The 26,729-nt window shown below is 39.6% G+C and overlaps 1 protein-coding gene across 1 annotated transcript in view; it reads right to left on the bottom strand.

Moving 5' to 3' along the window:
* Nucleotides 1–26,729, bottom strand: part of celsr2 (cadherin, EGF LAG seven-pass G-type receptor 2) — a gene marked incomplete at both ends in the record, with an annotated part of 92,422 nt that overhangs the window by 25,140 nt on the left and 40,553 nt on the right. The window contains 3 exons of the mRNA XM_083891990.1: nucleotides 7,405–7,493; nucleotides 7,602–7,717; nucleotides 16,184–16,409. Coding sequence (XP_083748116.1) covers nucleotides 7,405–7,493; nucleotides 7,602–7,717; nucleotides 16,184–16,409 — 431 coding nt within the window. The remainder of the gene's footprint in view (nucleotides 1–7,404; nucleotides 7,494–7,601; nucleotides 7,718–16,183; nucleotides 16,410–26,729) is intronic.

Genomic DNA, 26,729 nt, shown 5'->3' with positions numbered 1-26,729 from the left:
TGCATTATATTTGTTTTATTTTATATATGTATATATATATACATATATATACAAATGTATATATATATACGTATATATATACACACATACACATATATATGTACATATGTATATATACATATACATATGTACATATATCCATACATGAAAGGTAACACTTTTAGATTAGGGAACACATTCCCATTAACTAGGTGATTACTAACACATTAGTCGCATACTAGCCCTTTAATAGTAATCATTAAGCACGTATTAACACCTTATTCTACCTCTATTACAACATGAATTAAGAGTTTTCCTACATAAGGTGTTAATATGTGCTTAATATTTACTAATAAAGGGCTAGTATGCGACTTATATGCATGTTAGTAAGCACCTAGTTAATGGTGAATATGTAATCCCTAATCTAATCTAAAGTTCCCATATGAAATATTGCAATATTTAAGTGTATATATATTTGCTGACAGTAATAATTAAACAGCAGATTAAACAACAACAACAACAACAACAGAGTGTGTTGTTATTTGCAATTCGGCTTCTGCTCCAGCTCATTGTTACGCGTTTTAATAATTCACATCATAACGGTTTAAGGCAGCAGCAGGCGAGCTGCAAACACACACACACACACACACACACACACACACACACACACACACACACACACACACACATACACACACACACACACACACACACACACACACACACACACACACACACACACACACACACACACACACACACACACACACACACACTCTCTGCAGGACACCGTCCCTGTCGACAAAGGATCGTCTTCATTGTGTGAGAAATCAATAGGGGAGGGGTCCCCCAACAAAAGGGGGAGGGGTCAGCGGGGGAGAGAATGATGATCCTGTCAATAAAAGGTCACGACCTCTTTTCAACCTGGCCAGTTTTTGTCTGAGGTCACGCGGAGGCTCATATTAACCCCGGGTGTAGGTTCAAGCTGATGTCGCGAGCTGAGACCAAAGCAGTGACCATGCAGTGACCGCCCGCACTTATTACCCATGATCCTCTGTGGGGCTGTGAGGAGCCGTCAGCTGGTCGGTGAGGATTTAGCGGGAATTAACTTGTGCTCATGCACAGAGATGACATTAAGAAGTTGGCTTTGTGTGGATGAGTTGTAACACACACCGAAGCTTTCTGTTTTTGGCTGATGAGCTTAAAGCAGAGGGGGAAAGAAGATATTCTAAGTAAAAGTACAACTGTTTTGTTAGCATTTTACTAAAGCACATGTTTAAAATTTACTTTCAGGCAACATGGGTCAAAGGTCACAAATGTCACTCACTCAGGGACCTTAATTAATGCCAATTCACCTGTCCTCTACATTCACCTGTCCTCATCATTCACCTGTCCTCTTCATTCACCTGTCCTCATCATTCATTCACCTGTCCTCCTCATTCACCTGTCCTCATCATTCATTCACCTGTCCTCCTCATTCACCTGTCCTCATCATTCACCTGTCCTTTTCATTCACCTGTCCTCATCATTCATTCACCTGTCCTCCTCATTAACCTGTCCTCATCATTCACCTATCCTCATCATTCATTCACCTGTCCTCCTCATTCACCTGTCCTCATCATTCACCTGTCCTCTTCATTCACCTGTACTCGTCATTCACCTTTTCTCATAATTCACCTGTCCTCTTCATTCACCTGTCCTCATCATTCACCTGTCCTCTTCATTCACATGTCCTCATCGTTCACCTGTCCTCATCATTCACCTTTTCTCATCATTCACCTGTCCTCTTCATTCACCTGTCCTCAACATTCACCTGTCCTCCTGATTCACCTGTCCTCTTCATTCACCTGTCCTCATCGTTCCCTTGTCCTCATCATTCAGTCAGCTGTCCTCCTCGTTCACCTGTCCTCATCATTCACCTGTCCTCCACATTCACCTGTCCTTATTCACCTGTCCTCCTGCTAAATGCTTGTTTGCAGACTGTCGAGACGCTCATAGTTTCATTGGAATGATCAGCTGTGAGTCCAGTTTATTTCTGAAGATTCCTCAAAATATAATTCGTATTTTCAGAGAAGCTCAGTTCTGTTCCCACAGTAAGTCTCACCACTCCCTCTCGACCGTGACACCGCTCCCTGTCCAGCGCTGAATCGCTAAGTCGATGGAAACCTAAAAAGCTTTTATTTTCCCGCTCTGCCCAATTTGTTTCAAATTTGTCGACGACGAAACAACGAGCAAACACGCCAAAGTGTGAAAGCGCCAAAAAGGTGGAATGGAATGGAATGGAATGGTCTTTTCCACGGCCTCTCCCCTCTGCTGTGAAAGCACAGAAACAGGCAGCGCTCCAGATTCACTGACCTCTGCTGTCATCAGTCACGGCTGTTGACTCTCTAATAATGACCGTCTGTCAGGACGTCTTTCTGCCTCTCTGTCACACTGATTGGAGCGCACATATTTGCTCAGCAACCACATTAAAACAGTGCTCTCGCTCCGCTGCGACACGGGGGATTATGGGAATATGAGTTCGGTGACAGGGGTTGCGCGGGATGACACGCAAACACGGGGTCTTTTAAGATTGACTGGGGAAAAAACCATAGCAACACGACGGGTCGGCCTCGAAGCGCGGCGTCCTCGCACAAAAGCCCAGAGTCAATACTTCTCTGGGCATTTTCTTTAGCCTCGTTTCGCTCCTCCGCTGCTCCACTTTTCTGTCGTCACTGAACAGAACACAGGGAGAGGGGCTCCCTTCCCTCCGGGGGCCGCATCATTCACTGCCTGTGGAGCCCGAAGGAAGCAGAGGCCAACACAAAGGCAGCGGTCATTGCCATTCTCCACAGTCCCCCACCATCTTGAAAGCCACATTTCAAACCAGAAATGAACCCCCCCCCCCCACCACCACCCTTCCCTGCCTCATCCAGCCCCACCCCCTGTGGACAGTGACGGGTCAGAGTGAGCCACCGTGGGATACCTCCATGTTTCTACCTCAGTGACTTCTCACAAGATGTGCAACATGAAGGGATTAGTTCAGACTGAGCAGAAATAATCCACTACAATGTACTGTATATATACACTACCATTCAAAAGTTGGGGGTCACTTAGAAATTTTTGAAGAAAAAGCACTTTTTTTCCCAATGAATCTAACATTAAATGAATCAGAAATACACTCTATACATTGTTAATGTGGTAAACGACTATTCTAGCTGCAAACGTCTGGTTTTTAATGCAATATGTACATACGTGTATAGAGGCCCATTTCCAGTGTTCTAATGGTACATTGTGTTTTCTAATGGCGTTAGAAGGCTATTGGATGATTAGAAAACCCTTGCAATGATGTTAGCACAGCTGAAAACAGTTGGCTGGTCCTTTGACGAAAGGTCAAAATTATTTCTAATCTTGTCAATGTCTTGACTATATTTTCCATTCATTTTGCAACTCTTTTGATGAATAAAAGTGTGACTTTTAATGGAAAACACAAAATTGTAAAGGTGACCCCAAACTTTTGAACGGTAGTGTACAGTATGTAATAAAAACACTGATTTATCTAATAAACCGTAACAACCCTTAAAAATGTAAATGTGCAAGAATGTGAGGATGTTAAAGAAGCTTAACAGCAAGTTTCAGCTCATTGTTGAGATTCTCTGACCTGTAACTTTTACTCTTCACTGTAACCACAGTGGGCGGCTGAACTTAAACCCTATAAAACCTATAAACCCCACTGACTGTTCACAAACGCTAGCCACAAGATACCATGAGCAATGAGCGGCTGTAAACGTTTTCATTCAGGAGCTGACCGGGTCAAAGAGAGACCAATTAATGCAGTTTACATTCACCATAAACTCAAGGGCAAATGAAGAACAGCGCAGCTCCCTCACATCAACTTAAACAAGTTTACTTTCCCTCCTAAATGCAAACATTCGCGAACACAGAACTGTCACGGATTGAGTCCACGGCGAAACAGTCGCGGTGGCGCACTGCATTATAGAAGACTTTTACAGACAATTTAGCGTCCTTTTCTCCAAGCTAACGGCTAATGTTGAGTCAAACTACGCCACTTGAAAACAAGCACACACACACACACACACACGCACACACGCACCATTAACAGACTTGGGTACACGTAAAGTAATGAGAGGAGAGGAGACACTCAAAACAAACACGTTTGTGTGTGTGTGTGTGTGTATGTGTGTGTGTGTGTGTGTGTGTGTGTGTGTGTGTGTGTGTGTGTGTGTGTGTGTGTGTGTGTGTGTGTGTGTGTGTGTGTGTGTGCTTGTTTTCAAGTGGCGTAGTTTGACTCAACATTAGCCGTTAGCTTGGAGAAAAGGACGCTAAATTGTCTGTAAAAGTTTTCTATAATGCAGCGCGCCACCGCGACTGTTTCGCCGTGGACTGAATCCGTGACAGTTCTGTGTTCGCGAATCATGAAGAGTCAGTGACAGCGTGAGCTGAACGTGATTCATGTCCTTCTCCGTGATAGCTCTCTGTCTCTCTGTCTAAGTTCGTTCGTACGCGCGAATCATGAGTGAGTCAGTGAACTGACAGTGTGAACGAATCACAGCAGCATGGCAGACACAGTTCTTCTTACGAGTCACTCCCTCCTCGCTCGGCGCACGTTGGCTGGCGTCTTTTGCCGAAGTTTGACGACTCTGACGCTGAGAGATGAACTGACACACAGGGAGGAGGTGAACTGACGCTGAGAGACGAACTGACACACAGAGAGCAGGTGTACTGTCGCTGAGGACATAAATCTCGTCCGCGCTGTCACTCACTCACTCTATGACCCTCGGCGCGCACGTACTGCACTCAGGGAGGAGGTGAGTCACGTAGCGGGGCACTGGGCTCCTGCTTAGAACTGAACGATTCGGTGAACGAATCTTTTGAACGAATCATTTTAATGAACTGATTCAAGTGATTCAGCACACTCAAATGAACTGCCGATCCCATCACTAGTGACTAGCGACTTGTAAAGCAGTTGTTTTCAGTGTAAGTGAATAATTAGAATCAGTTCATTCAAACTATTTGTTCCTTTGTACTTCCTCCATGACCATTTGTGCTAAATGTTGGACATTAACGCACATTTTCAGGATTGTTAAAGGTGCATTATGTAATAAATCTAAAGCAACTGGCCATAAAATCCTCCTAATATGTCACAGAGACTCAGGAATAATGTTCATATAACAAACTGAACTCACCAACAACAACAACAGTACAGACAAAATATTTTAAGTCACCTTTAATAATATTTCAATGATAAATTTATGTATTTTTTAGCCACAAATAAAGAAGTCCAAAAACAAGGGCTAACCTCACAGCTGTTTGCTGGACAGAGTAAGGACTCAGTAAAGACATGATGTCAGACATGTTTGTATAGCTTAACTGTGACAATTCCTTCTTTTTTCTTTTTTTTATCGAACTATTTGAGGAATTGTTTATTCTTGTATATTTCTTTCTGTGCAGACCAGGTGTGTTAAAGAGCAAAATATTTCCCTCTTGTTGTCGTCATTGTCCAGATTATGTACGGTCAGTATTTATATATTGAAAAGTTTTTTTGTGGGTATTTTTTACCCTCAAATGTCAATCATTTACTGTCTTTTATCAGGATAATGTGATCTGAACATCGTTCTGATGGTTTGATCACACCTCTACTGTACATGCAACAGAAATCAGACTTCTTCCAGCACCAGAAACTTCTAAACTGTGTGTTTTAATCTTGAATTAATTACCCAGAGTGCTGTTGCTGTCGCTGTTGTTGGCCAAGAACAAACTAGTTTTAAATCCAAAAACTTCTGCCAGCTAAAAATCTAACATGACCATGCTATCACACGCCCAGCGGAGACAATCTGTGCAGCGGGGGTTGTTGCCTGGCAACATCTTTATGATGCAAAGTGACTTCCTCAATGGATTGAAATGTCACATGCTGTGCATTATTGGTGCCGAGTTTCGGGGGGGGGGAAACGTATTGAAGAGGGAAGAGCAAACAGCGCAGCGCAGACATTCCTGCACTCGCGGGGTTGATCTGCGACTCTCTAATAGATGTCACAGAGCATATTTAGTCCGATCTTAACAATCTGAGCGTGTCTGCCTCTGTCCAGAGTCTGCTCGGCTCTGCTCCAGATCGTCAGCACTGTCAACAGTCATTCTTTTAGTCTGAGAGCACAAAAACAAGTTCGCTCTGTCTCGTTCTGATCCCCTAGGTTTTACGAGTGAGGAGAAAAAAAAACATCATCCCAGCTGTCTGTCATCGCCGCAGACGCCGACGCTTGAAAAACGACGGTGACCTGATTTCACTCTGAATATTTGATTGACTGTGTGACGGCGAGCTGAGACACCTGAGAGCAGCAGCAGCAGCAGCAGACGTTTAAACCAAACACAGATTAGTGCTCGGATTATCATTAAAAGAAGGGAATGAAGTGAAATTATAACCTAATCCTGACACGGTGACGGCTCATAATAAGCTAAGCTTTGTTTGGCGTTTTGGGGAAAAACACAAGCTTTTTCCCAGTACTTTTTCCCACTATTGCAGATTAACCACGTTTTTCAATTACTATGTTGAAACATACAGACGCTATGAGAATGTGCAAAAATAAGTGTCTTGTATCCTTTTTTCAGCACAACCTCGTCACAAAAATGTAATTTTCACCAACTATATAAACACACCTGAGCAGCAAGGTCCTAAAAAGTTTAAAATCTAACAAATTGAATTTGGGAAATTTGGGAAATACGTCATAGTTCAAAGAAAAGGAAAGCGCTCTAATTTTGTCTTAATTTTGACTTCTGCACAATTATTACGACTAAAAATGTGATATAATAAAACGAATCATAACTTTGACTCAACAACACATAAGAAATGCCTGATACACATATATGTATATATGTGTGAATATGTATACATGTGTTTATACAGTATATACATACATATATATACATGTGTATATATGTATGTATAGTATATACACATATATACATACGTATATATACATGTGTATATACAGTATATACACATATATACATACATATACTTGTGTATATACAGTATATATACATACACATGTATATACATATATACATGTGTATATATGTATATACAGTATATACACATATATACATACATGTATATACATGTGTATATACAGTATATACACATATATACATACATGTATATATAAATATATACATGTGTATATATGTATATACAGTATATACACATAAAGCCTGAATATGTGACCTATAAACACACACCCCCAGGATGTCCATATAAGGAGTTGTGTATTATTCCCACGGCAAATACACAAAGGGTAAGCACTAAGGCTTCCAGTAAGAAAATCAAATTCCAACCACTACAACATATATCTGTTAGAGTCCTTACGTCTTCTAAATGTATTCTTTGAAGCAAAAATATCAGAATAACTCTGAAAACGAGAAAACAAATACCTTGTTGTAGTAGTGGATTTCCACCTCGTGCCACAGACCGTCACTGACGCCTCCGAGGATGAACGGGGAAACTGCCGTCTTGGTCTCGCCTGGAAAACAACAATCGTTAAGATGTTCGTTAACGGTGTGGCACTCAAACAACAATTAATTCAATCACAGTCATGAATAATTAAGAAGTCGATAATTCTTCCATCTACCTGCAGAAAAGGTGAGCTGAATCTGCTCGTTGATGATTTCCATGGCTATGAAGTCGTGTTTCTCGTTGAAGCGGCCGTTGTACAGCAACAAACCGTTGGGCTCTTTGGTGGCAAATCTGGGAGGGAAAAATAATGAAAATGTACTTAAGTTATATATATTTTTTATACTATTTACACCAATTGCTATATTCCTACAACATTATAGAGAGCAGAGAAACTCAACAAGAGAGGAAAAAAACAGAAGAATAAGGGTGAATTCCAATTCCTATCTTAACCCTCAATCTTAACCCTCAATCTCATAAATGCTCGCTCCCTCTAGTGCAAGTGCTGTCCCGATTCTCAGAAAAATTATGTTGAGGGGCGAGTTTAAGGGCTGTACCGCCCTCAATATTGAGATTTTCCACCATTGGGAGCAAGGGCTACCCAGAATGCATTGCGTGTTTTCACATGAGAAAGATGCCGTCGAAAGCAGCGAAGCGAGTGCACTACAAATGAAGTATTTTCTTTGTTAATAGAGATATAAAAATGATGAAAACCATTGTATTATCTTAGTTTAGGCCCATATTATGGATTACTGACGTCATTGTTGTGTGACATTTATTTTAATTTTACGATCTTTTGTCAATAGCCGGCCGGTGCGGACAAGCAATCGTTTGCTATGGTTTACTTTTCAATAAGCCGTGGTGTGTGGTAACTGTCAGATGAATATGTCCGTGGTTGTGGTATTTGTATGAGTATCATCTTATAACTAACTGACCTAATAACTTGACTGACAACCGGATCGTAATAAATAATCCTGACGTAAATGTGTTCTTCTTCTACTTTTTTGGAGTTGACAGACTGAACGCAGCTTTCGCGTTATTTTGCCCGCTACAGTCTGAAGACGTATCTGCATTTAAGGGGTGTCACTTGGTTTTGAGGGCCAGTTAAGATAAGGGTTGAGCTTGAGGGTTAAGATTGAGGGTTAAGATAGGAATTGGAATTGGCCCTAAATCTCTTACAGAACAAGACTGAAAGATATGCGGCCATCTGCCTAGACAGGTTGGGGTGAAAGGGAAAAATGGGGGACAGAGGAGAGGTGGAGATAGAAGAGAGAGAGACTAGGATCAATTATATCAAGTTTGTACACCAACAAACTGGCAAATCTGGGAGGAAAATAATGAAAATGTACTTATGATATATATACTGTATTTTGTTACACTATTTATACCAATTGCTATATTCCTACTGCGTTTAATACAATTGTATTTGTATAGCGCCAAATCACAACACAAATACTTTAAATAAAACTGATGTCATTTGACAGAGCAACACTCAGTTGATTCTAAAACACTGTGTAGCCAAAGCCTGACAATAACAACAACAATAGTCATAATAATGTTTTCATTCCACTGTTGTGTTTCTTAGAGAATCTGAACCTCATTATTTTCAACCTGCTGCTGCAAAATAATCAATAATCACTCGATATCTATATGTCACATGTGTATACTGTGAGCACATCTGCTGTCAGAGATACATGAACTCCACAGTGACCAAGAAAAGACGGATAAGGAAGGAGGCAGGGATCAGGATTGGCCTATTTTTTTATTTTATTTTATTTTATTTTATTTTTAGCCTATTCTTACAACGAGACGCTCCCACACAATAACAACGTATGTAGTGATGTTTAAGTCATGAGAATGAACATGAGAATTCATCAAAGCCGACTTCATCTCACAAAAGATAACTGAAGGTTAATCATAAACATGAGGCCAAGTTCTACATATATATATAAATATATATATATATATATATATATAAAAAGAGAGATATTTGCAGCACAGACACAGACGAAGATTCCACAATCTACGTGACACGAATAGAAATCACGCTACAACACAGAGACGGGGAAAGTAGGGCAATGTTAAATGGGTGTGTGTGTGTGGGGGGGGGGGGGATCACATTATTGTATGAAGGAAGAAGCTTCAGAGGAAAAGACGAGTTAAAATAATGTACTTTTAATGAACCTCAAGCTGAGATATGTATATAAAAGCCATTGCGTTGCATGACCTGAAGATATTGATGTACATTTTAATATGTACATTAAACGACAGCGTTCTTTGTGTTGTGATTTCATTGTTAAAGATGATTCTCATTTCCTCCTTACACCAAAATGGAATATTGGTGCTAATTGCTAATAATAAAATAAATCAATAAATAAATAGACATAAAAAAGAAGGCCAAGTAGAAAATAAAGTGTTGAAATGAAATAAAAATGAATAGAGCTTCTAAAATAGGACACATCTTGCACAGATTGCCAAATAACACGTATAAACAGAACCTTCTTGAGGTTTCCGTTCATCACATGAGTAAAAATATCACGATTCTGGAAGGATAAATTAGATTTTAAAGCCCCCTCCTCCTCCTCCTCCACCACCACCACCACCACCACCGTCCTGCTTTTAGAAACTCACGTTCTAAATGGGATCAAAGTCTGCAGTGGTGGGGGGTTTAAAAATATCTTTTTTTCTTTTTACCTGTCAGCTGTGGTCTGGAATGGTAAATGTGACGGTGTGGAAATGGGTCACTGGTACATGGTGAACGTGTGTTCTAACAACAGCATCCATTAGCCGTCCCACAGTGGACCCAACAGTGATCCTCCTGTGGACGCCTGTGTGTGAGGCTTCATGCCATCTGTGCCTCACTGCTCATTTACTCCAGCTTCATATTTTTCCCCTCTGTGATTATCTCTGTTTCAAAAAATAACAATCCAGCTCTGTCAAAATAAAAGCCCACAGTGTTAGCATGACTCCTCCTCCTCTGCCTGCTTTGCATCTTCAGGGTTTGAGGTTATATATATGTGTGTGTGTATATATATACGATTATATATGGGTTAGGGTTAGTATGTTTATATATATATATATATATATATATACAGTATATACACATGTATATATATACACGTATATATACATATGTACACATATATGTATATATGTGTGTATACATATATACACATATATATGCATATATGTGTGAATATGTATGTGTATATATGTATATACATTATATACACATATATACATACACATATACATGTATATATGTATACAGTATATACACATGTATATATATATATACGTATATATACATATGTACACATATATATGTATATATGTGTATATACACACATATATGTGTATATATGTATATATACACATATATTTGCGTATATGTGTGAATATGTATGTGTGTATATATGTATATATACATACATATATATACATGTGTATATACAGTATAAACACATATATACATACACATATATATAAATATATGCATGTGTATATATGTATATACAGTATATACACATATACATACACATATATAAATATATGCATGTGTATATATGTATATACAGTATATACACATATACATACACATATATAAATATATACATGTGTATATATGTATATACACATGTATATATATACGTATATATGTACACATATATATGTATATATACTGTATATATACATACATATATACATATATATGCGTATATGTGTGAATATGTATGTGTGTATATATATAAATGTGTATATACAAATATATACATACACATATATAAATATATACATGTGTGTATATGTATAAACAGCATATACATGTATATATATGTGTATGTATATATACACATATATGCATATATACACATATATGTGTGTATATACTGTATGTGTATGTATATATACATACATACACGTATATAAGTATATGTATACACACATATATATACACACACACATATAAATAAATATATATATTTATATTCCATACAGTGGTGTTTGTGCAGTAGTTTAGGAGCCAGAGGGCAGGACACTGCTGACCTGCTTACTGAGGGAAAAACGGTGAGATAATGACAACCTCAGAGAGAAGAGGATGCCGATGCTGCAGCTGATAACACTGTCGTCAGTGAAGAGACAGACTCTACACTTCCTGTGCTGGAAACAACAACACAACGTCAGCTGGAATCCTGATCCACTCTCTCTCTCTCTCTCTCTCTCTCAATCTCTCTCTCTCTCTCTCTCTCTCTCTCTCTCTCTCTCTCTCTCTCTCTCTCTCTCTCTCTCTCTCTCTCTCTCTCTCTCTTCTCCACTGGGGTTTATATTCTACGCAGCCTTTGACTTAGCTCTGTGAGCTCTGAGCGTAATCATCCAGAACTAAGCAGTGATTCAGCTGGCATCGCTGCGTCGCTCACATTAGGCAGCCATCAGTAAAAATAACAACCAGCCGTCCGTTATGAATGGAAGTATGTCACTGTGTGAGCCAACATGCTGTGGTCCATAAGACAGCAGCAGACGGGAGGGACGTTTGACAACCTGTGAGAGTGAAATAAAGCTGTGTTTGAGGATGAGAAAATATGATTGTGTGATTTAAAAATGTATCTGAAGATTCTAGACGGAAATCTCTCAAACAACGGTGACAAAACGGTGATTTATGTCACAGACGGAGCTGCACCAGTGTCTGTGATTCTTTTATTCTAAAGTTGTTAAGCCTGTTATGTTGCCTTTGTTTGGTCGTGGTTTTTATAGTTAACGAGAACTAAAGTTGAAAAAGACATTTTCTTTAACTGAAATAAATAAAAACTAGAATTAAAATCCCCCTTTTGGGTTCATAGGGAGTGTGTTTATTTTTTCTCTGGCAATTTTGAAAGGTTTTATTTGAGACACTACTACTACTTATACTTTATTATCGACTTTTTTGAATCTCGCACCTGGTTAATAATTTATGTTACATTATATTATATTATAAAACTAACAAAACATTTAGCATTTACAAAAAATAAAAACTAATAAAACTAGAAAAACCCGCTCTAAAAACGAATTAAAATGAACTAATTTTTAAAAAACGAAAAGAATTACTTAAATTTCTTAATATATATATGTATTATTAGTATTATTATTATATATATTATTATAATATATTATTCATTATTATTATAATACATATTATTATTTTAAAATTATTAAATTTTTTCTCCCCCACTTATATTTTTATGTATATATTTACCTGTTGTGCGTACTTATGTCACAATAAAACAAAGCTGCATAAACCAATGACGGTTGTATTTTTCTGTATTTTTTGTCATACTGCTTCACAATAAAATAAAAAAATATTTGAAACAAACAAAACAAAACTAGAAAAGCACTCGGAGAGCGCAGACCTCCGCCAAGGCAGCTCAGCCGCCCACAAAATAGCGGTTAAAAATAGTGATAGCGTCTACGGATCACGCCCAAAATTATACAATTAAATAATCACTTGTTCCTGGTCCCATTGCGGACATTTCTTGAAAATTTCATCCAAATCCATCTGCGACTTTCCGAGTTATGTCGCTAACAGACAGACACACTCCGGTGAAAACATATACCGTAAAAACTCAAACTAATGAAAAATCCCAAACTAAGTTTTCAGTCAAACTCCAACTTGTTCACATACAACCAGTCACTTCCTGTGTGCAGATTTAAACGCTGCCATTAACTGAATAACACAAATAAACTAAGAAAGTGATAATCTCAATCAGCACTTTGTCTGAACTCGTTTAAAACGTCTTTTTTATCACCAGGACACAGCTGGAATTATTCAGTGTACGTACGGCGTGTAATAAATAATCAGGTTTGATTAGAGCACAAACACACTGTGTGTGTGTGTTTCAGTGAAACCTCAGCTTTAATCGCAGACGCTAAAATGAGACGTCACTCTGAGAGAACGAGAAGCACGTCCTGAGCCGCTCGCTTCACAACAGAAAAGCTCTTTCTGAGAGAAACACGACCGGCTCGGGCTCAGGTGACAGAGCCACTTGTTGACCTCACCTGCCTGGAGCTCTCGGTATCAGCAGCACCTCACACACACACACACACACATACACACACACACACACACACACACACACACACACACACACACACACACACACACACACACACACACACACACACACAGCCACTTCACAGCTTTTTCTGACCTGATGTGAAACGTGGGCCGCTTTCAAAAAACTGGTTTGAGCGGTTCTCCATTAAAAAAACAAAAAACAGAGGCCGTCATCCGAACCTGGCTTTAAGAGACGTCCACAAAGAGGATATAATTTCCTCCGGCAGCCATTGTGTGAGCGCCGGCCTCGGCCAAGCTCGTCTAAAGTGACATAAACTACAATCGCCGACGCAAAGACGGCAGAAACGCGTTCTCTGTGATGATCCGTTTGAGAGGCGATACCTGTTGTCGCTTGTTGTGACAGATTTCAAACACAGCAGACGGCTTTTATCAGCGACTGGATTTCATTGTCACAGTGAAGATCGAAGTCTCAAAGTCATCATTTTGGACTTAAAGGAATAAAACGTGTCACAATAAAAAGTGTCTGTGTGTTTATATCATGAATCAATAGTGAATTCTGGATTTATAGACAAAAGGGCAGCGTGCAATTCAACACACAACGGTTTATGCTATCGGGAAAACTCCAATGGTTTCTGAAAGCTGAGGAGTTGCACGTCAAAAAAGCCACAAAAATGTGGTCATTATGGTAATTTCCCTCGCGTTGTTGCAGGAAGCCGGCAAATCTGTGCCTTAGACGCCAGAGTGAAGAGAGTTTGGAAAAACGCCTCTACACATACTTTCCATTTTTTTGGCCTGTTTTTAAAAACATTGAGACCAAAGCTCAAATTAATGTAATTTTAAAGGTGCCATATGTAAGAATGTGGCCAAAAACAGTTACTACATTCAAATTCAAAATACCGAGGTCTTTTAGGTTTCGTATTTCTGACGTAACTGGCAACCCGTGGTTGCTCGGCAGCTGAGACTCTACTGACTGCAATGATTGGTAGACGGTAGTAGGTGGCGCCACATGCCAAAACATGATTTCAAAACATAAACATGATTTGCAGTCTGCAAAATATATATTTTTAATGCAAATATTTTGTCTGTACTGTTGTTGTTGGTGAGTTCAGTTTGTTATATGAACATTATTCCTGAGTCTCTGTGACATATTAGGAGGATTTTAGGGCCAGTTGCTTTAGATTTATTACATAATGCACCTTTAAATACGTTTTATACTGTTCAAAGTTCATATTTATGTACAACTATAGTGTTTTTTTTCCATTTTAAATTGTTAAAAGAGTATTTTAACATGCAATAAATTGTAAATAACTGTTTGATTGAACGTTATTCTGGAAAAATTGGCAAAAAGCACTTAGCTACAGGACATTTTCTGGTCCTTTTATGGTTAAAATAAGCAAAAATAAGACATTTTGAGGCTTAGGTGTTAAAGGGTTAATATTGAAATAATACAATAAGCACTTAAGGAAAGGTCAGGTTACATTTTGGTGCCTCAAGCGACTTGACATTTATGATCCCAACTTCCTGGTCTGCCGTACTTCATTGTATATTTCTTACCTTTTGTTTCTACATTTTAATATTTTATCTTATTCTTATCTATCCAACCTGCATGGGGAACGAATAAGACAAAGCCTTTATCTGGCATATTTACATCCATCCATCCATCTTTATCCTCCACACAAGGGTCACGGGAGGGAGCTGTGCCAATCTCAGCAATCCCAGTCCATCACAGGGACACATATAGAGACGAACAACCACCCACTCTCACACTCACCTACGGTCAATTTAATCCCCATATTGCATGTTTTTGGACTGTTGGAGGGAAAACCTGGAGAAAACCCACGCACACACACACACACACACACACACACACACACACACACACACACACACACGAGGAGACAGCACAGACCCTGAGGGCAACAACAGGCCAAGCATCGACCGACTGTGGTGACACTAACGGTAAATTAGTTCACACTCACTTTTGGCTGCGGCATTAAGACGCTGGCGTTATGTAAGCGTCTGCTCTGAAACTCTGCTGCTTCAGCTCGCTGTCAAACCCAGCAGCACTTCACTACCGCACACACACACACACACACACACACACACACACACACACACACACACACACACACACACACACACACACACACACACACACACACACATTCTTGTACTTGCTGCATCCTGAGGACCAGGTATAAGTGCTGATAAAGTGAGGACCAGCATTTCCACTTTATAAATCAACACAATTACAAATATCTACTTCATGAATGACATCTATAAAAGATCTACTGGGTGCAGTACCACAAAATGTCTGCAGGTGGAGCCCCAGAGCGAGAAGTGTTTGAAACACCAGGGCTGGAAAACAGGTATTTGTACCAAATTGTACCAAAAATCAGTGTATAGCATGTTTTCAACCTAAGGAAGTGATTTCATTGAAAATCAAAGTGAGGACCGGCCAAAATGTCCTCACTTTGTTGGTTAAAAACCATCCCTGGTCCTCAGTATGCTGCAAGTACAAGAACACACACACACACACACACACGCCTCTAATACTCATTATATTTAAAGGGTGCTTCACTATTTTTGGCACATATGCGCGCGATATGATAGCAAAGAGGCTCCAGACGCCATTACTGCTATTAAACACCATTACGGTTACATAAATGTGAGCTGGGAGTGTGTGGGTGCACGACGCAGGCGGCGCTTACGTGAGCGACAGGGTGAAGTGGAAGCGTTGGCGGAGGCCCCTGAAGGTCAGGAAGGAGTGCGGCGGGAAGTTGCGCGTGGTCATCTCGCAGTATGGCGTCTCGTAGCCGGCGCCCGCCGGACACTCGCACTTGAAGCCGCCGACCAGCAGGTCGACGCAGGAGCCGCCGTTCTTGCAGATGCCCGAGGCGCATCGGCCGGAGCGCGACGACAGCTCGCAGTGTTCGCCTGGAGATGAATGGAAATGAGAAGGGAGAGAAATGAGGATTAATATGGTTGGTGACAAGCAGCGATACCTCATGTTTTCACCTCAGGGACGACATGTTGCCCTATTCTTTATTTCCATCTGTGCAGCTGCCCAATATGTTCTGTTATAGACTGTATTTATTATTATTATTCATCTCATCTTAGAGACACAAACACATGGAAATAAAATGTGACATTTGCTGACTCAGCGTTTGAGAGGAAATCTGATTTTCAATTCTTCCTCTCCTCCTCCTTCTTCCCTCTGGAAACATGGCTGCACTTCGAATGTTTTACTTTTAGTGGATAATGACATAAATGTACGATAAGAAGCAATCATAAGCAGTCAATTTTACGCAACATAAAAGACACAATTGACAGCTTATTCACTCTTAGAAATAAGGGTTCCAAAAAGGTTATTCTACAAGGGCTGAGGTTCTACCTGGAACCATTTGCTTCTGAAAGGGTTCACTAATGGTTCCAGTAAGAACCATTTTGATCCAGAGAACCCTTTAAAACACCTTTCCCGAATAAAGGGATTTAAAAGGGTTCTCCTATAAGGACAAGCCGAAGAACCATATACTGTATGGTTCTACTAGAGTGTTTAGTAGGGGTGGGAATCTTTTACTGTCTCACGATTCGATTCAATTCTGATTTCTGGGCCAACGATTTGATTCAAAATCGATTTTCGATTCATAATGATTTCTGCTTCAAAGGAAGCTTTGCAAAACAGAATGACAAATTGAGACATTAAAGTGTCTTTTTCAGGTTTATTAGGTTTTTAAACCTAATAAAAGCAATATCACATACTGCATAAGTACACTAAGAAATAAGGGTTACAAAAGGCTCCTTCTCCAAGGGCTGAGATTCTACCTGGAACCATTTGCTTCTCAAAAACCCTTTCCCGAAGAAAGGTTTTTTCAAGGGTTCTTGGTAACACTAATGGTTCCAGTATAAACCATTTTGATCCTGAGAACCCTTTAAAACCCCTTTCCTGAATAAAAGGTTTTAAAAGAGTTCCCGGTGGAACCTTGATGAAAAGGTTCTACCTGGAGCCAGAAAGGGTTCTCCTATGAGGACAAGCTGAAGAACCTTATATGGTTCTACTTAGTGTGTTACCAAGAACCCTTGAAAAATCCTTTCTTCAGGAAAGGGTTTTTCAGAAGCAAATGGTTCCAGGTAGAACCTCAGCCCTTGTAGATAGAAGGACCCTTTTGGAACCCTTATTTCTAAGAGTGTAGTGATTAATAAAGTATTCTGATTCTGATTGATTCTGATCCTTGGTGTCACCTGGAGAAAGTCTGGACCCAAAGGTCTGGATAAAAAACCTGGAGTTAAATTCTCCAGAAACACAGCTTTTGAGGTTGACCTTAACAGAAGCTGAACTTAACTTAACATAAACCTGGGCTGAACTTCTGACCTACATCTTTGAAACCTCTAAAGCCATTAGTGAGAAGTACTGACATGTATACAGTTGTAAAAAGAAGCCGAGTCTGTGTCACAGAAGCAACAAAACAGAGAGCGTAACATCTCCTCTCAGCTGTCAGTCTGTCATGTTCCTCCTGATGCCTCGCGATGACGAGCAGCTTCTGCCGTCCGGTCGACTGGACAATAAAACCTTTTCTCTGCCTCGTTATTAATTCAGCGATTCGCCCGAGGCAACAACAAACTCCTGGTTTCTTCTCGGGCCGTCGATGTGGTCAAACATGGCGACATCATGTCATCCCACAGAGATGAGGTTTTAGTCTGAGATAGATCAGTTTGATTTAGGGGGAATATTTAACACTTAAAAATGTAGATACATTAAGCTTATATAATTATATATTAGACCTATATTACCTTTATTAGGGTTTTTTCAGAGCGAGGTGGAGAATTCAACCACAAAACCTGATCAATAATTCAAACACGTCACCTTTCTCTGTTTACATCCCTCCATAAGTCCATCTCAGTCCACACTCTGTTTGCTGCTGGCAGCTTAAATCATTAATGGCAGCAAATTGCACAGACACCTCAGTTTATTTTTACTGCAGCGATGCTCTCTATGCTATTATTATGTTTATTTAATCTGCATAACCGGATATTGTGAGGGAGAGAGAATATCTTTAAAGTTTAATTACTCACATGTTCTTATATCTAGAGCTTTGGTTAAAGAGCCCATATTATACCGTATTACCCCAAGTTAAACTAGTTCTTGATGCCCTAATGAACATGTCTGTGTCATTTAGTCAAAATATCATAAGGATGAAGCACAATAGCAGTTCAATAACTCTGCCAAAACAGCCCTTTTCAGAATGCTCGGTTTTGTGCCTGGTCATTTACATGTGAATGAGACCCAGGTAAACACACACCCACTGCTTCCAGGGGAGTGTCGATCTAACTTGCTATCCACAGCCATACTGTCGGCACTTATCACCTCTTGTCATGCACCGTCGTCACAACCCTCGCTCCGTATACCCCATAGTAATGTCTGTTTACCCGTTGTTACTGCGTTTCACCGTAATGCATAGAGTGACCACGATTTTGGCTTCTCGCGATCATAAAAACATTATAATCGAAGAAAAACGATTGATGCGCTGCACGGCGCGGCGTGTATGTAAATTCGTATGCTAGAAAAACACCTCGAATGCACCAGTGTTACTGCAGCTGCAAGTGACGTGTGTGGATCAATAATGAGGAGAGAACGTGGAAACACGACAGAAAGGCAGCCTTTGGTTGAGAAGAAATGTAGGACAACATCTACATATTTCTGCAGTGCTTTCAAACGCGTTCTCTTCATATTATTGATCCACACACGTCACTCGTTAACTGCAGGCACGTAACTGGTGCATTCAAGGTGTTTTTCTAGCATAGGAATTTACATACACGATCAACAACAAAGGGCTTGTGAAGCTTGTGAACATTTTATTCATAAATAAAATATATCCACTGGACACACAAGTCCTCTGAGGCTGGAAGTTTGTGTAAAACACTGTGCTCCGCTGTGCAGCCACTCTTCCTCCCTCGCCTGCACTCTCGTATTTCACAGGGACAAGGAGGAGCTACGGTGGAGCTGTGAAGTACTCTGCCTGGCGGGGTGCCAACATTCACGGTGAAATGTGTCGCTATGTCGTAATTCCGCGGGAGGTTTAAACATCGCGTGTTTTATAGCCTATACTTACACTAAGTGGAACCACTAAAACATGACTGAGTCTTGTTTTTTCACATTTTGGGGACTGGTATGGCCCACTGAGTCCCAAATATAAGTACTAAAATGATTAAAAAGTTGATTTTGCACAATATGGGCCCTTTAAGACTAACTCATCACTGACTCCAGAGGTGCCATCATTGTTCATCTCACCTGATAATGGATAATCCCCATAACAGATATAAAGGACTAAATATTAACTTGAAGTATTCTTTATATTCAAACTTAAAATAACTGTGTTAAAAAAAAATAATAAAAAAAAATAAAGCAAAAATAATGACATAACAACAACTCCAAATGAACTAAACTTTGAAAGATAAGAGCAGGAAGTGAGCAGTGATTTCTTAAAGAAAACTCCACCACACTGGGTCTCAGTGTTCGGTTGTTTTCGATTAAAGAAAATGAATCTGACAAAAGGAATTATAAAGACTTAGTGATATAACTGTGCAGCATCAATGTGAACAAACTGTTCCTGCACACAGGAAAAGGATTTCTTCAGGGACCGTGAACCTACACAGGTGAGTCTGAGCTGCTAGGAAACAGCTCTCCATCTCCTGAGTGAAAACCCGGCAGGTGGATCCCTCTGGATGAAGCCGGAGACCAGAGCAGAGACTCTGCTGCATCCATATTACTCTCATTACTCCGCTATCATTTTAAAAACAAATGCGTAAATTTAGCAGCTCTGTTGTTCACATTAGAGTCCTGATCACAAAGAAGTTAAAAAAAAACACTGATGGGTTAATTTTTGTTTTATAACTTCTGGGGTTTGTTGTGAGTCTGTGTCCATAGGAACGGAGATCTTTGTGTCTTTGGAGGCTCAGCTCCCCACATTCACTCCTCTTAGCCATGACTGGACTCTCAGCTATGAACTAGAAGCTCCATTGAATTTGGACTGTGTTCAATCAGGATGCACTCTCAAACTCATACTTAGACATTTATTGGCTAAAATACATCTCTGATCTTCTGCTTCGCTACGAACCATCCAGAACTCTCAGATCATCAGGGACAGGTCTGCTCTGTGTCCCCAGAGTCAGAACTTTGACTCTGGAGAGGCAGCGTTCAGTTTCTATGCACCACATATCTGGAACAAACTCCCAGAAAACTGTAGGTCTGCTGAAACTCTCACCTCTTTTAAATCAAGAGTGAAGACTTTTCTGTTTGCCGCTGCATTTCAGTCATTTCCAATACTGCACTGTGACCTCTGTTCCTTTGATACTCTTGATTTGATCTTTTTTTTTTATCTTATTATTTTATTTTTATCTATTTTATTTAATTTTTTAATTTTTTAATCTTCTACTTAATGTCTTTATCTGATTTTATAAATGTCTCTTTTCTATGCTTTTTAATGTTTTATGTAAAGCACTTTGAATTACCTTGTTGTACAGTACATCAGTTTTCCAGAATTAGTTTTCACTAAAAAATTGCCTGGGCTGGGCACAACATTCAGAATCTCTAGCTTCATTGGGTTATAGGGTGTTTGTATTTTATTTATTTATTAACCCATGGTAAATTACCATGGGAATAATACACAACAACTCCTTATATGGACATCCTGGGGGTGTGTGTTTATAGGTCACATATTCAGGCTTTTTTCATCTTCTTATGAGCTGTTGAGTCAAAGCTATGATTCATTTTGTATCGCATTTTTAGTCGTGATATAAAGTAGCAATAATTGTGCAGAAGTCACAAAATTAGAGCGTGTTTTTATTTATTTTTGCTCATAAAAACAAGCCAAGTGAACTCTGAACTGTGACGTATTTCACAAATTTTGAGTTCTTTATTGGATGTAAGACACTCTATATTGCACATTCTTACAGCCTCTGTATATAATGTATGTTTAAACATAGTAATAGAGGCAAAAAAGCAGCCAAATGCTCTGTGTTCTAAGGGTTAATTCATCTCTCAGAGGCAAATTGTCGATGCTCTCAGTGTTTGGCAGGTGTTCATTTCCATCACTGCTGTGGTCTGATTTGATAATAGTGAGTGTGAACGCTCACTAGTTTTTGTTCCAAGCACATAAACAGAAAAACAAACAAATTTTTAATCACAGAACGACTTCTTCCCCCATCACAGAGAAGACGTACATGTCCTACACTGAGTCTCTTTGTTCCAGTCATTCTCACGCTGTGTTTCAGGAGGAACGTGTGACAACTTTGAGGAGGAAAAACATCTTCTCCTTCAGCATCAACAGGATGAGAAGCATTCACTCCAAAGACGATGACTGTGTCTTTATTTCCTGATGCCATCTGCCGACGCCTACGGTCCAACAGTTGCCCACCACACACACACACACACACACACACACACACACACACACACACACACACACACACACACACACACACACACACACACACAAACACACAGGTTTGCCCAGCTATCCTCGTAAGAACTCTCATTAAATTCAGCGTAAACAAAGCATCACCCTGACACCTAACCTTAACTTAATCACGGTTCAAATCGTAGCCCAAACCTAATGAGTTTCTCACAAATAAGGTTCTCTTCTTCACTAAGACCAGGTTTTTGGATTCAATGAGGACTATGTTCATTGTTTGTGCATATATAGGAAATAAATAAAGAATACACACACACACACACACACACACACATTTGCGCTAAGATAATGCATTCCCTAGCCCCTTAACCTTACACTAATTACCACAACAAAGTGCCTAACCCTAACCCTGACATTTACCCAAACCCTAACCTAACAGCCAAAATATGTCCTCACTTTGCCAAATTATCCTAACTCTGTTTAGTTTATATAATTGTTGGTACTCACAAGGGTACTAATACAAGCCCTACCCTAACCCTTAACCCAATTCTAACAAAAAAAACCACAAAAAGCCCTTTAAAAATGTGAGGACCAGCCAAAATGTCCTCACTTTCCCAAAAGGTCCTCACTTGTATGGTTTATGTTTTTGGTCCCCACAAGGGTACAAATAAAAGCCTTACCCTAACTTTAACCCTAACCCTTAACCCAATTCTAACCAAAAAAAAGACCTTTAAAATTTGAGCACCAGCCAAAATGTCCTCACTTTCCCAAAATGACCTCACTCGTATGGTTTATGTTTTTGGTCCCCACAAGGGTACAAATACTAGCCTTACCCTAACTTTAACCCTAACCCTTAACCCAATTCTGACTCAAAAAACAAAAAAGCCCTTAAAAATGTGAGGACCAGCCAAAATGTCCTCACTATTCCAAAATGTGCTCACTTGTATGGTTTATGTTTTTGGTCCTCACAAAACCACAAATACAAGCCTTACCCTAACTTTAACATAACCCCTTAACCCAATTCGAACCCCCCCAAAAAACAAAAAAGCCCTTAAAAATGTGAGGACCAGCCAAAATGTCCTCACTCGTATGGTTTATGTTTTTGGTCCCCACAAGGATACAAATACAAGAACACACAGAGAGAGATTTGACCCCACAATATCAAGCCTGATGAACTCAACACTCACTAAAGCAGAGAAGTGGGATCACAGAATCAAACACTGAGCATCAAATCGTTTAATTGTGACAGAAACACGTGAAACGATCAGTTTCAGATCCCACGTTCGCGCTCACGTAACTTTGTTGTGTTGAGGGTTTTTAAGTAGCTCACTGTGGTCGACGCCGCTCTCAATGAAACCGAGTGAACGTACGCCCACTTTACCCACTCGCACACATGTTTGCTCTTCCTGTTAAAAGCACCTAGAGTTTCAGCATGGACACCCACAGCTGTGTGTAAGAACACGTGAGTGCCACTCAACCTGGACTCTGAGGGATTGAGCCCACACACTCACACGCCAACACACACATCAGGCTTTACAAACAGCTCCATAAACACAGTTGATGTTCGACGAGGAAAGATGGAAGGGGACGCCATTACTGAGAGCACAAAACATAACTATTCTGCAATGTCACTTAGGCTGGCTTTACACGACAATGCTCCCGGGTGAAACCGACAAATTATTTTATCAGTCGCCGTTTTTTGGGGCTAAAAATTAACACACCTCCAGAGTGGAAATCTTAAAAAACGCTCCACCGTCGCGTTCCCGTCTAAAGGGTTGAAAGTGCAAAAGTGCAAAAGTGCATGCGCGCGCTCCTGGTGTTGTTGTATGACAGTGCTTCACAGTGCCACCTAGCCACCTGGTATGCATACTACATCAAATTTCACACACTTTTGTGTCACCGCGTGCGTGCAGATTTCCACGCAAAGACGCTCGTCTAAACGCGAAATAAAAAGTGAGAACACAACGCCACTTTTGCGGTTTGTGTTCAGATCGTTGTCGTGTAAAGCTAGCCTTAAGCTCATCTTTAAAGTTGGAAACCTTTATTTTACTCCACTTTTACTTTAGCGCTGCCCACTGGAAGTTAGTGTGGAGTGATATGGGGGTTGCTGATGAGCAGGGGTTGTTGGCTATAATGTTTGAAGATAATATGTTAATCTAATAAAGGACACATTCCACTAAACAAAATAGAGCACAGCGCGTCCATTCTGCAAACAGTGCATTTACCCAGCAACAACAAAGACTATTTTCTGATTGGCTAATAGGTCGCTGATTCAAGACATCTGTATGAATGAACTACGCAGAGCAAACTGCCTTGGCATCCTCGATTCATAGATGACTAATTTATGTACGGTGACGTTTATCACTTATCGGTGTGAGAAATGTCGCGTGTTAGCACGTGAACTCATTGAAATGTGTGTGTCTCGCACTGAATGCGTGAGGCTTGAGGGCTTCCATTTTATTTATCCCATTATCACATTTATTATACAAAACACCCCCCCCCCCCCAATTCCGTAAACCTTGAGGAAATACTAGGTCTAATCAATGTCGATACTGGTGTGAACAAACACATATTTTCTAGTGTTGTATTTTTAACTTCCTTTAAAATGATTAGGAATTAAGAAGTGTGCATTACCTGTATTTAGTGTATTCATTGTATCATTATTTATTAGTCTCCATGGCAACAAACACAATCTTTTTTTGCAATGTAAGATATTTGTAAATGAATAAAAAAATGTTGTAAACTGTCACCTATGAGTTGGTCATAAATGATAAATAAAATATGTGTAGTACAGAGTATAGTGTGTTACATCAAATAACACATCAACTATCCAGTGGTGCTTCAAAGACAAAGTGAGACTGTCAGTCACAGAATAATTTGACCCACTTAACCTCTGCACTAGATGGGGGTAAGTGACTTAATATTCATACAGCATAAATTAGATTTTCTTTTTTTTGCATTTTATTCATGTTCCTCTTTAAACTCTCTTTCTTCTCATCTCTTTTCCCTAAACCATAAAACAGAAAAAAATCTTTAACCCTTTGAGGACACAAATCCCTTTTGAGATCAGAGACTGAAGAAGTCGTGCAACCCATTTTAAATTCTGCAGCCAACGGATTCTACACTATCCCTAAAAAACAGACGTTTCTGTCCTCTCCATCTCAATATAGTATGTGCTAAAATACAAAAAAAAAATTGTAAATAAATATAGGGATGAAGAACAGCCGTTTAATTCAGGACAGTGATGGAAATGCTGTTTGAAGCTAGACATATTCTCGTATCTATCTTGTGTGCTAGTTAGCAATTGTGAGCTAACTATCTATCTATCTAGTTAGCGTGGTAGTTAGCTTGTGTGCAACAACACTAGAATCTATCTATCTATCTATCTATCTATCTATCTATCTATCTATCTATCTATCTATCTATCTATCTATCTATCTATCTATCTATCTATCTATCGTGCTAGTTAGCTTGTGTGCTACAAGACTAGAATCTATCTATGTATCTAGTTAGATAGCATGCTACAACACTAGAATCTATCTATCTAGTTAGCGTGCTAGTTAGCTTGTGTGCAACAACACTAGAATCTATCTATCTATCTATCTATCTATCTATCTATCTATCTATCTATCTATCTATCTATCTATCTATCTATCTATCTATCTATCTATCTATCTAGTTAGCATGCTAGTTAGCTTGTGTGCTACAACAATAGAATCTATCTATGTATCTAGCTAGTTAGCATGCTACAACACTAGAATCTATCTATCTAGTTAGCGTGCTAGTTAGCTTGTGTGCTACAACACCAGAATCTATATATCTAGCTAGTTGGCATGCTAGTTAGCTTGCATGCTACAACACTAGAATCTATCTATCTATCTATCTATCTATCTATCTATCTATCTATCTATCTATCTATCTATCTATCTATCTATCTATCTATCTATCTATCTATCTATCTATCTATCTATCTAGTTAGCGTGCTAGTTAGCTTGATTGCTACAACACTAGAATCTATCTATCTATCTATCTATCTATCTATCTATCTATCTATCTATCTATCTATCTATCTATCTATCTATCTATCTATCTATCTATCTATCTATCTATATGTGTTTATTTAGGTGTTTATTATTCGGTGTTTGTACCACAGGGGTATTTTACAGCCAGGAGTCACCTTCTATCTGTGTTGTAGTCATCTATAATTAATAATAAATCCTTCTTCAGCTCTTCTCAGCAACACTTCTACCACTTCTGAAAACTGATGTTTCTTGTTTTCTGCACAGTGTAAAACTCACTCTGAAATCCCAGAGCCTCTAAAATTATCCACAGTGAGGAAAACACACTATGTCATATCATCATTTTTGTTTTTTTGGATGTTCGCTTAGAAACATGTTCCACTCCTACAGCCTGGGATGAGACTGTGAGTGTAGGTGGAGATTCTGATCAAAAATGCAGCAAAAATAAAGAAAGCATGAACAGACTTTCTGTCATTTTACAAGTAAGTAAAGTGAGCGTCCACAAGCAATAATCAATGGATCAATAAGTCGTCACTCAGCCTTTGTCTAAAGAGGTGGGCTGAGCTGTGTACAGGACAGTGTGCATCTATAAAAGAGGCCGGTGACCGCGACATGCAGACATTAAAGCTCCCGCGGGATCTTTGTGAAGCAGAAGATGGCATTAACACGAGCAGTGACGGTGACATGTGGACGGCTCGGCACAGATCGCGACCTTTGACCTTCTGCTGCGGCGTCACCGTGTGCAGACACAGAGGGAACGCGTACGGACTCAAATTCCCATCGTGGAAGCAGGAAGTGTGCACTCATGTCTCAGGAACCGTAACTAG

The sequence above is a fragment of the Microchirus variegatus genome (genome assembly GCF_963457635.1).
Source record: "Microchirus variegatus genome assembly, chromosome: 7".
Classification (NCBI taxonomy): Eukaryota; Metazoa; Chordata; class Actinopteri; order Pleuronectiformes; family Soleidae; genus Microchirus; species Microchirus variegatus.
This window is presented reverse-complemented; position numbering and strand designations above follow the sequence as displayed.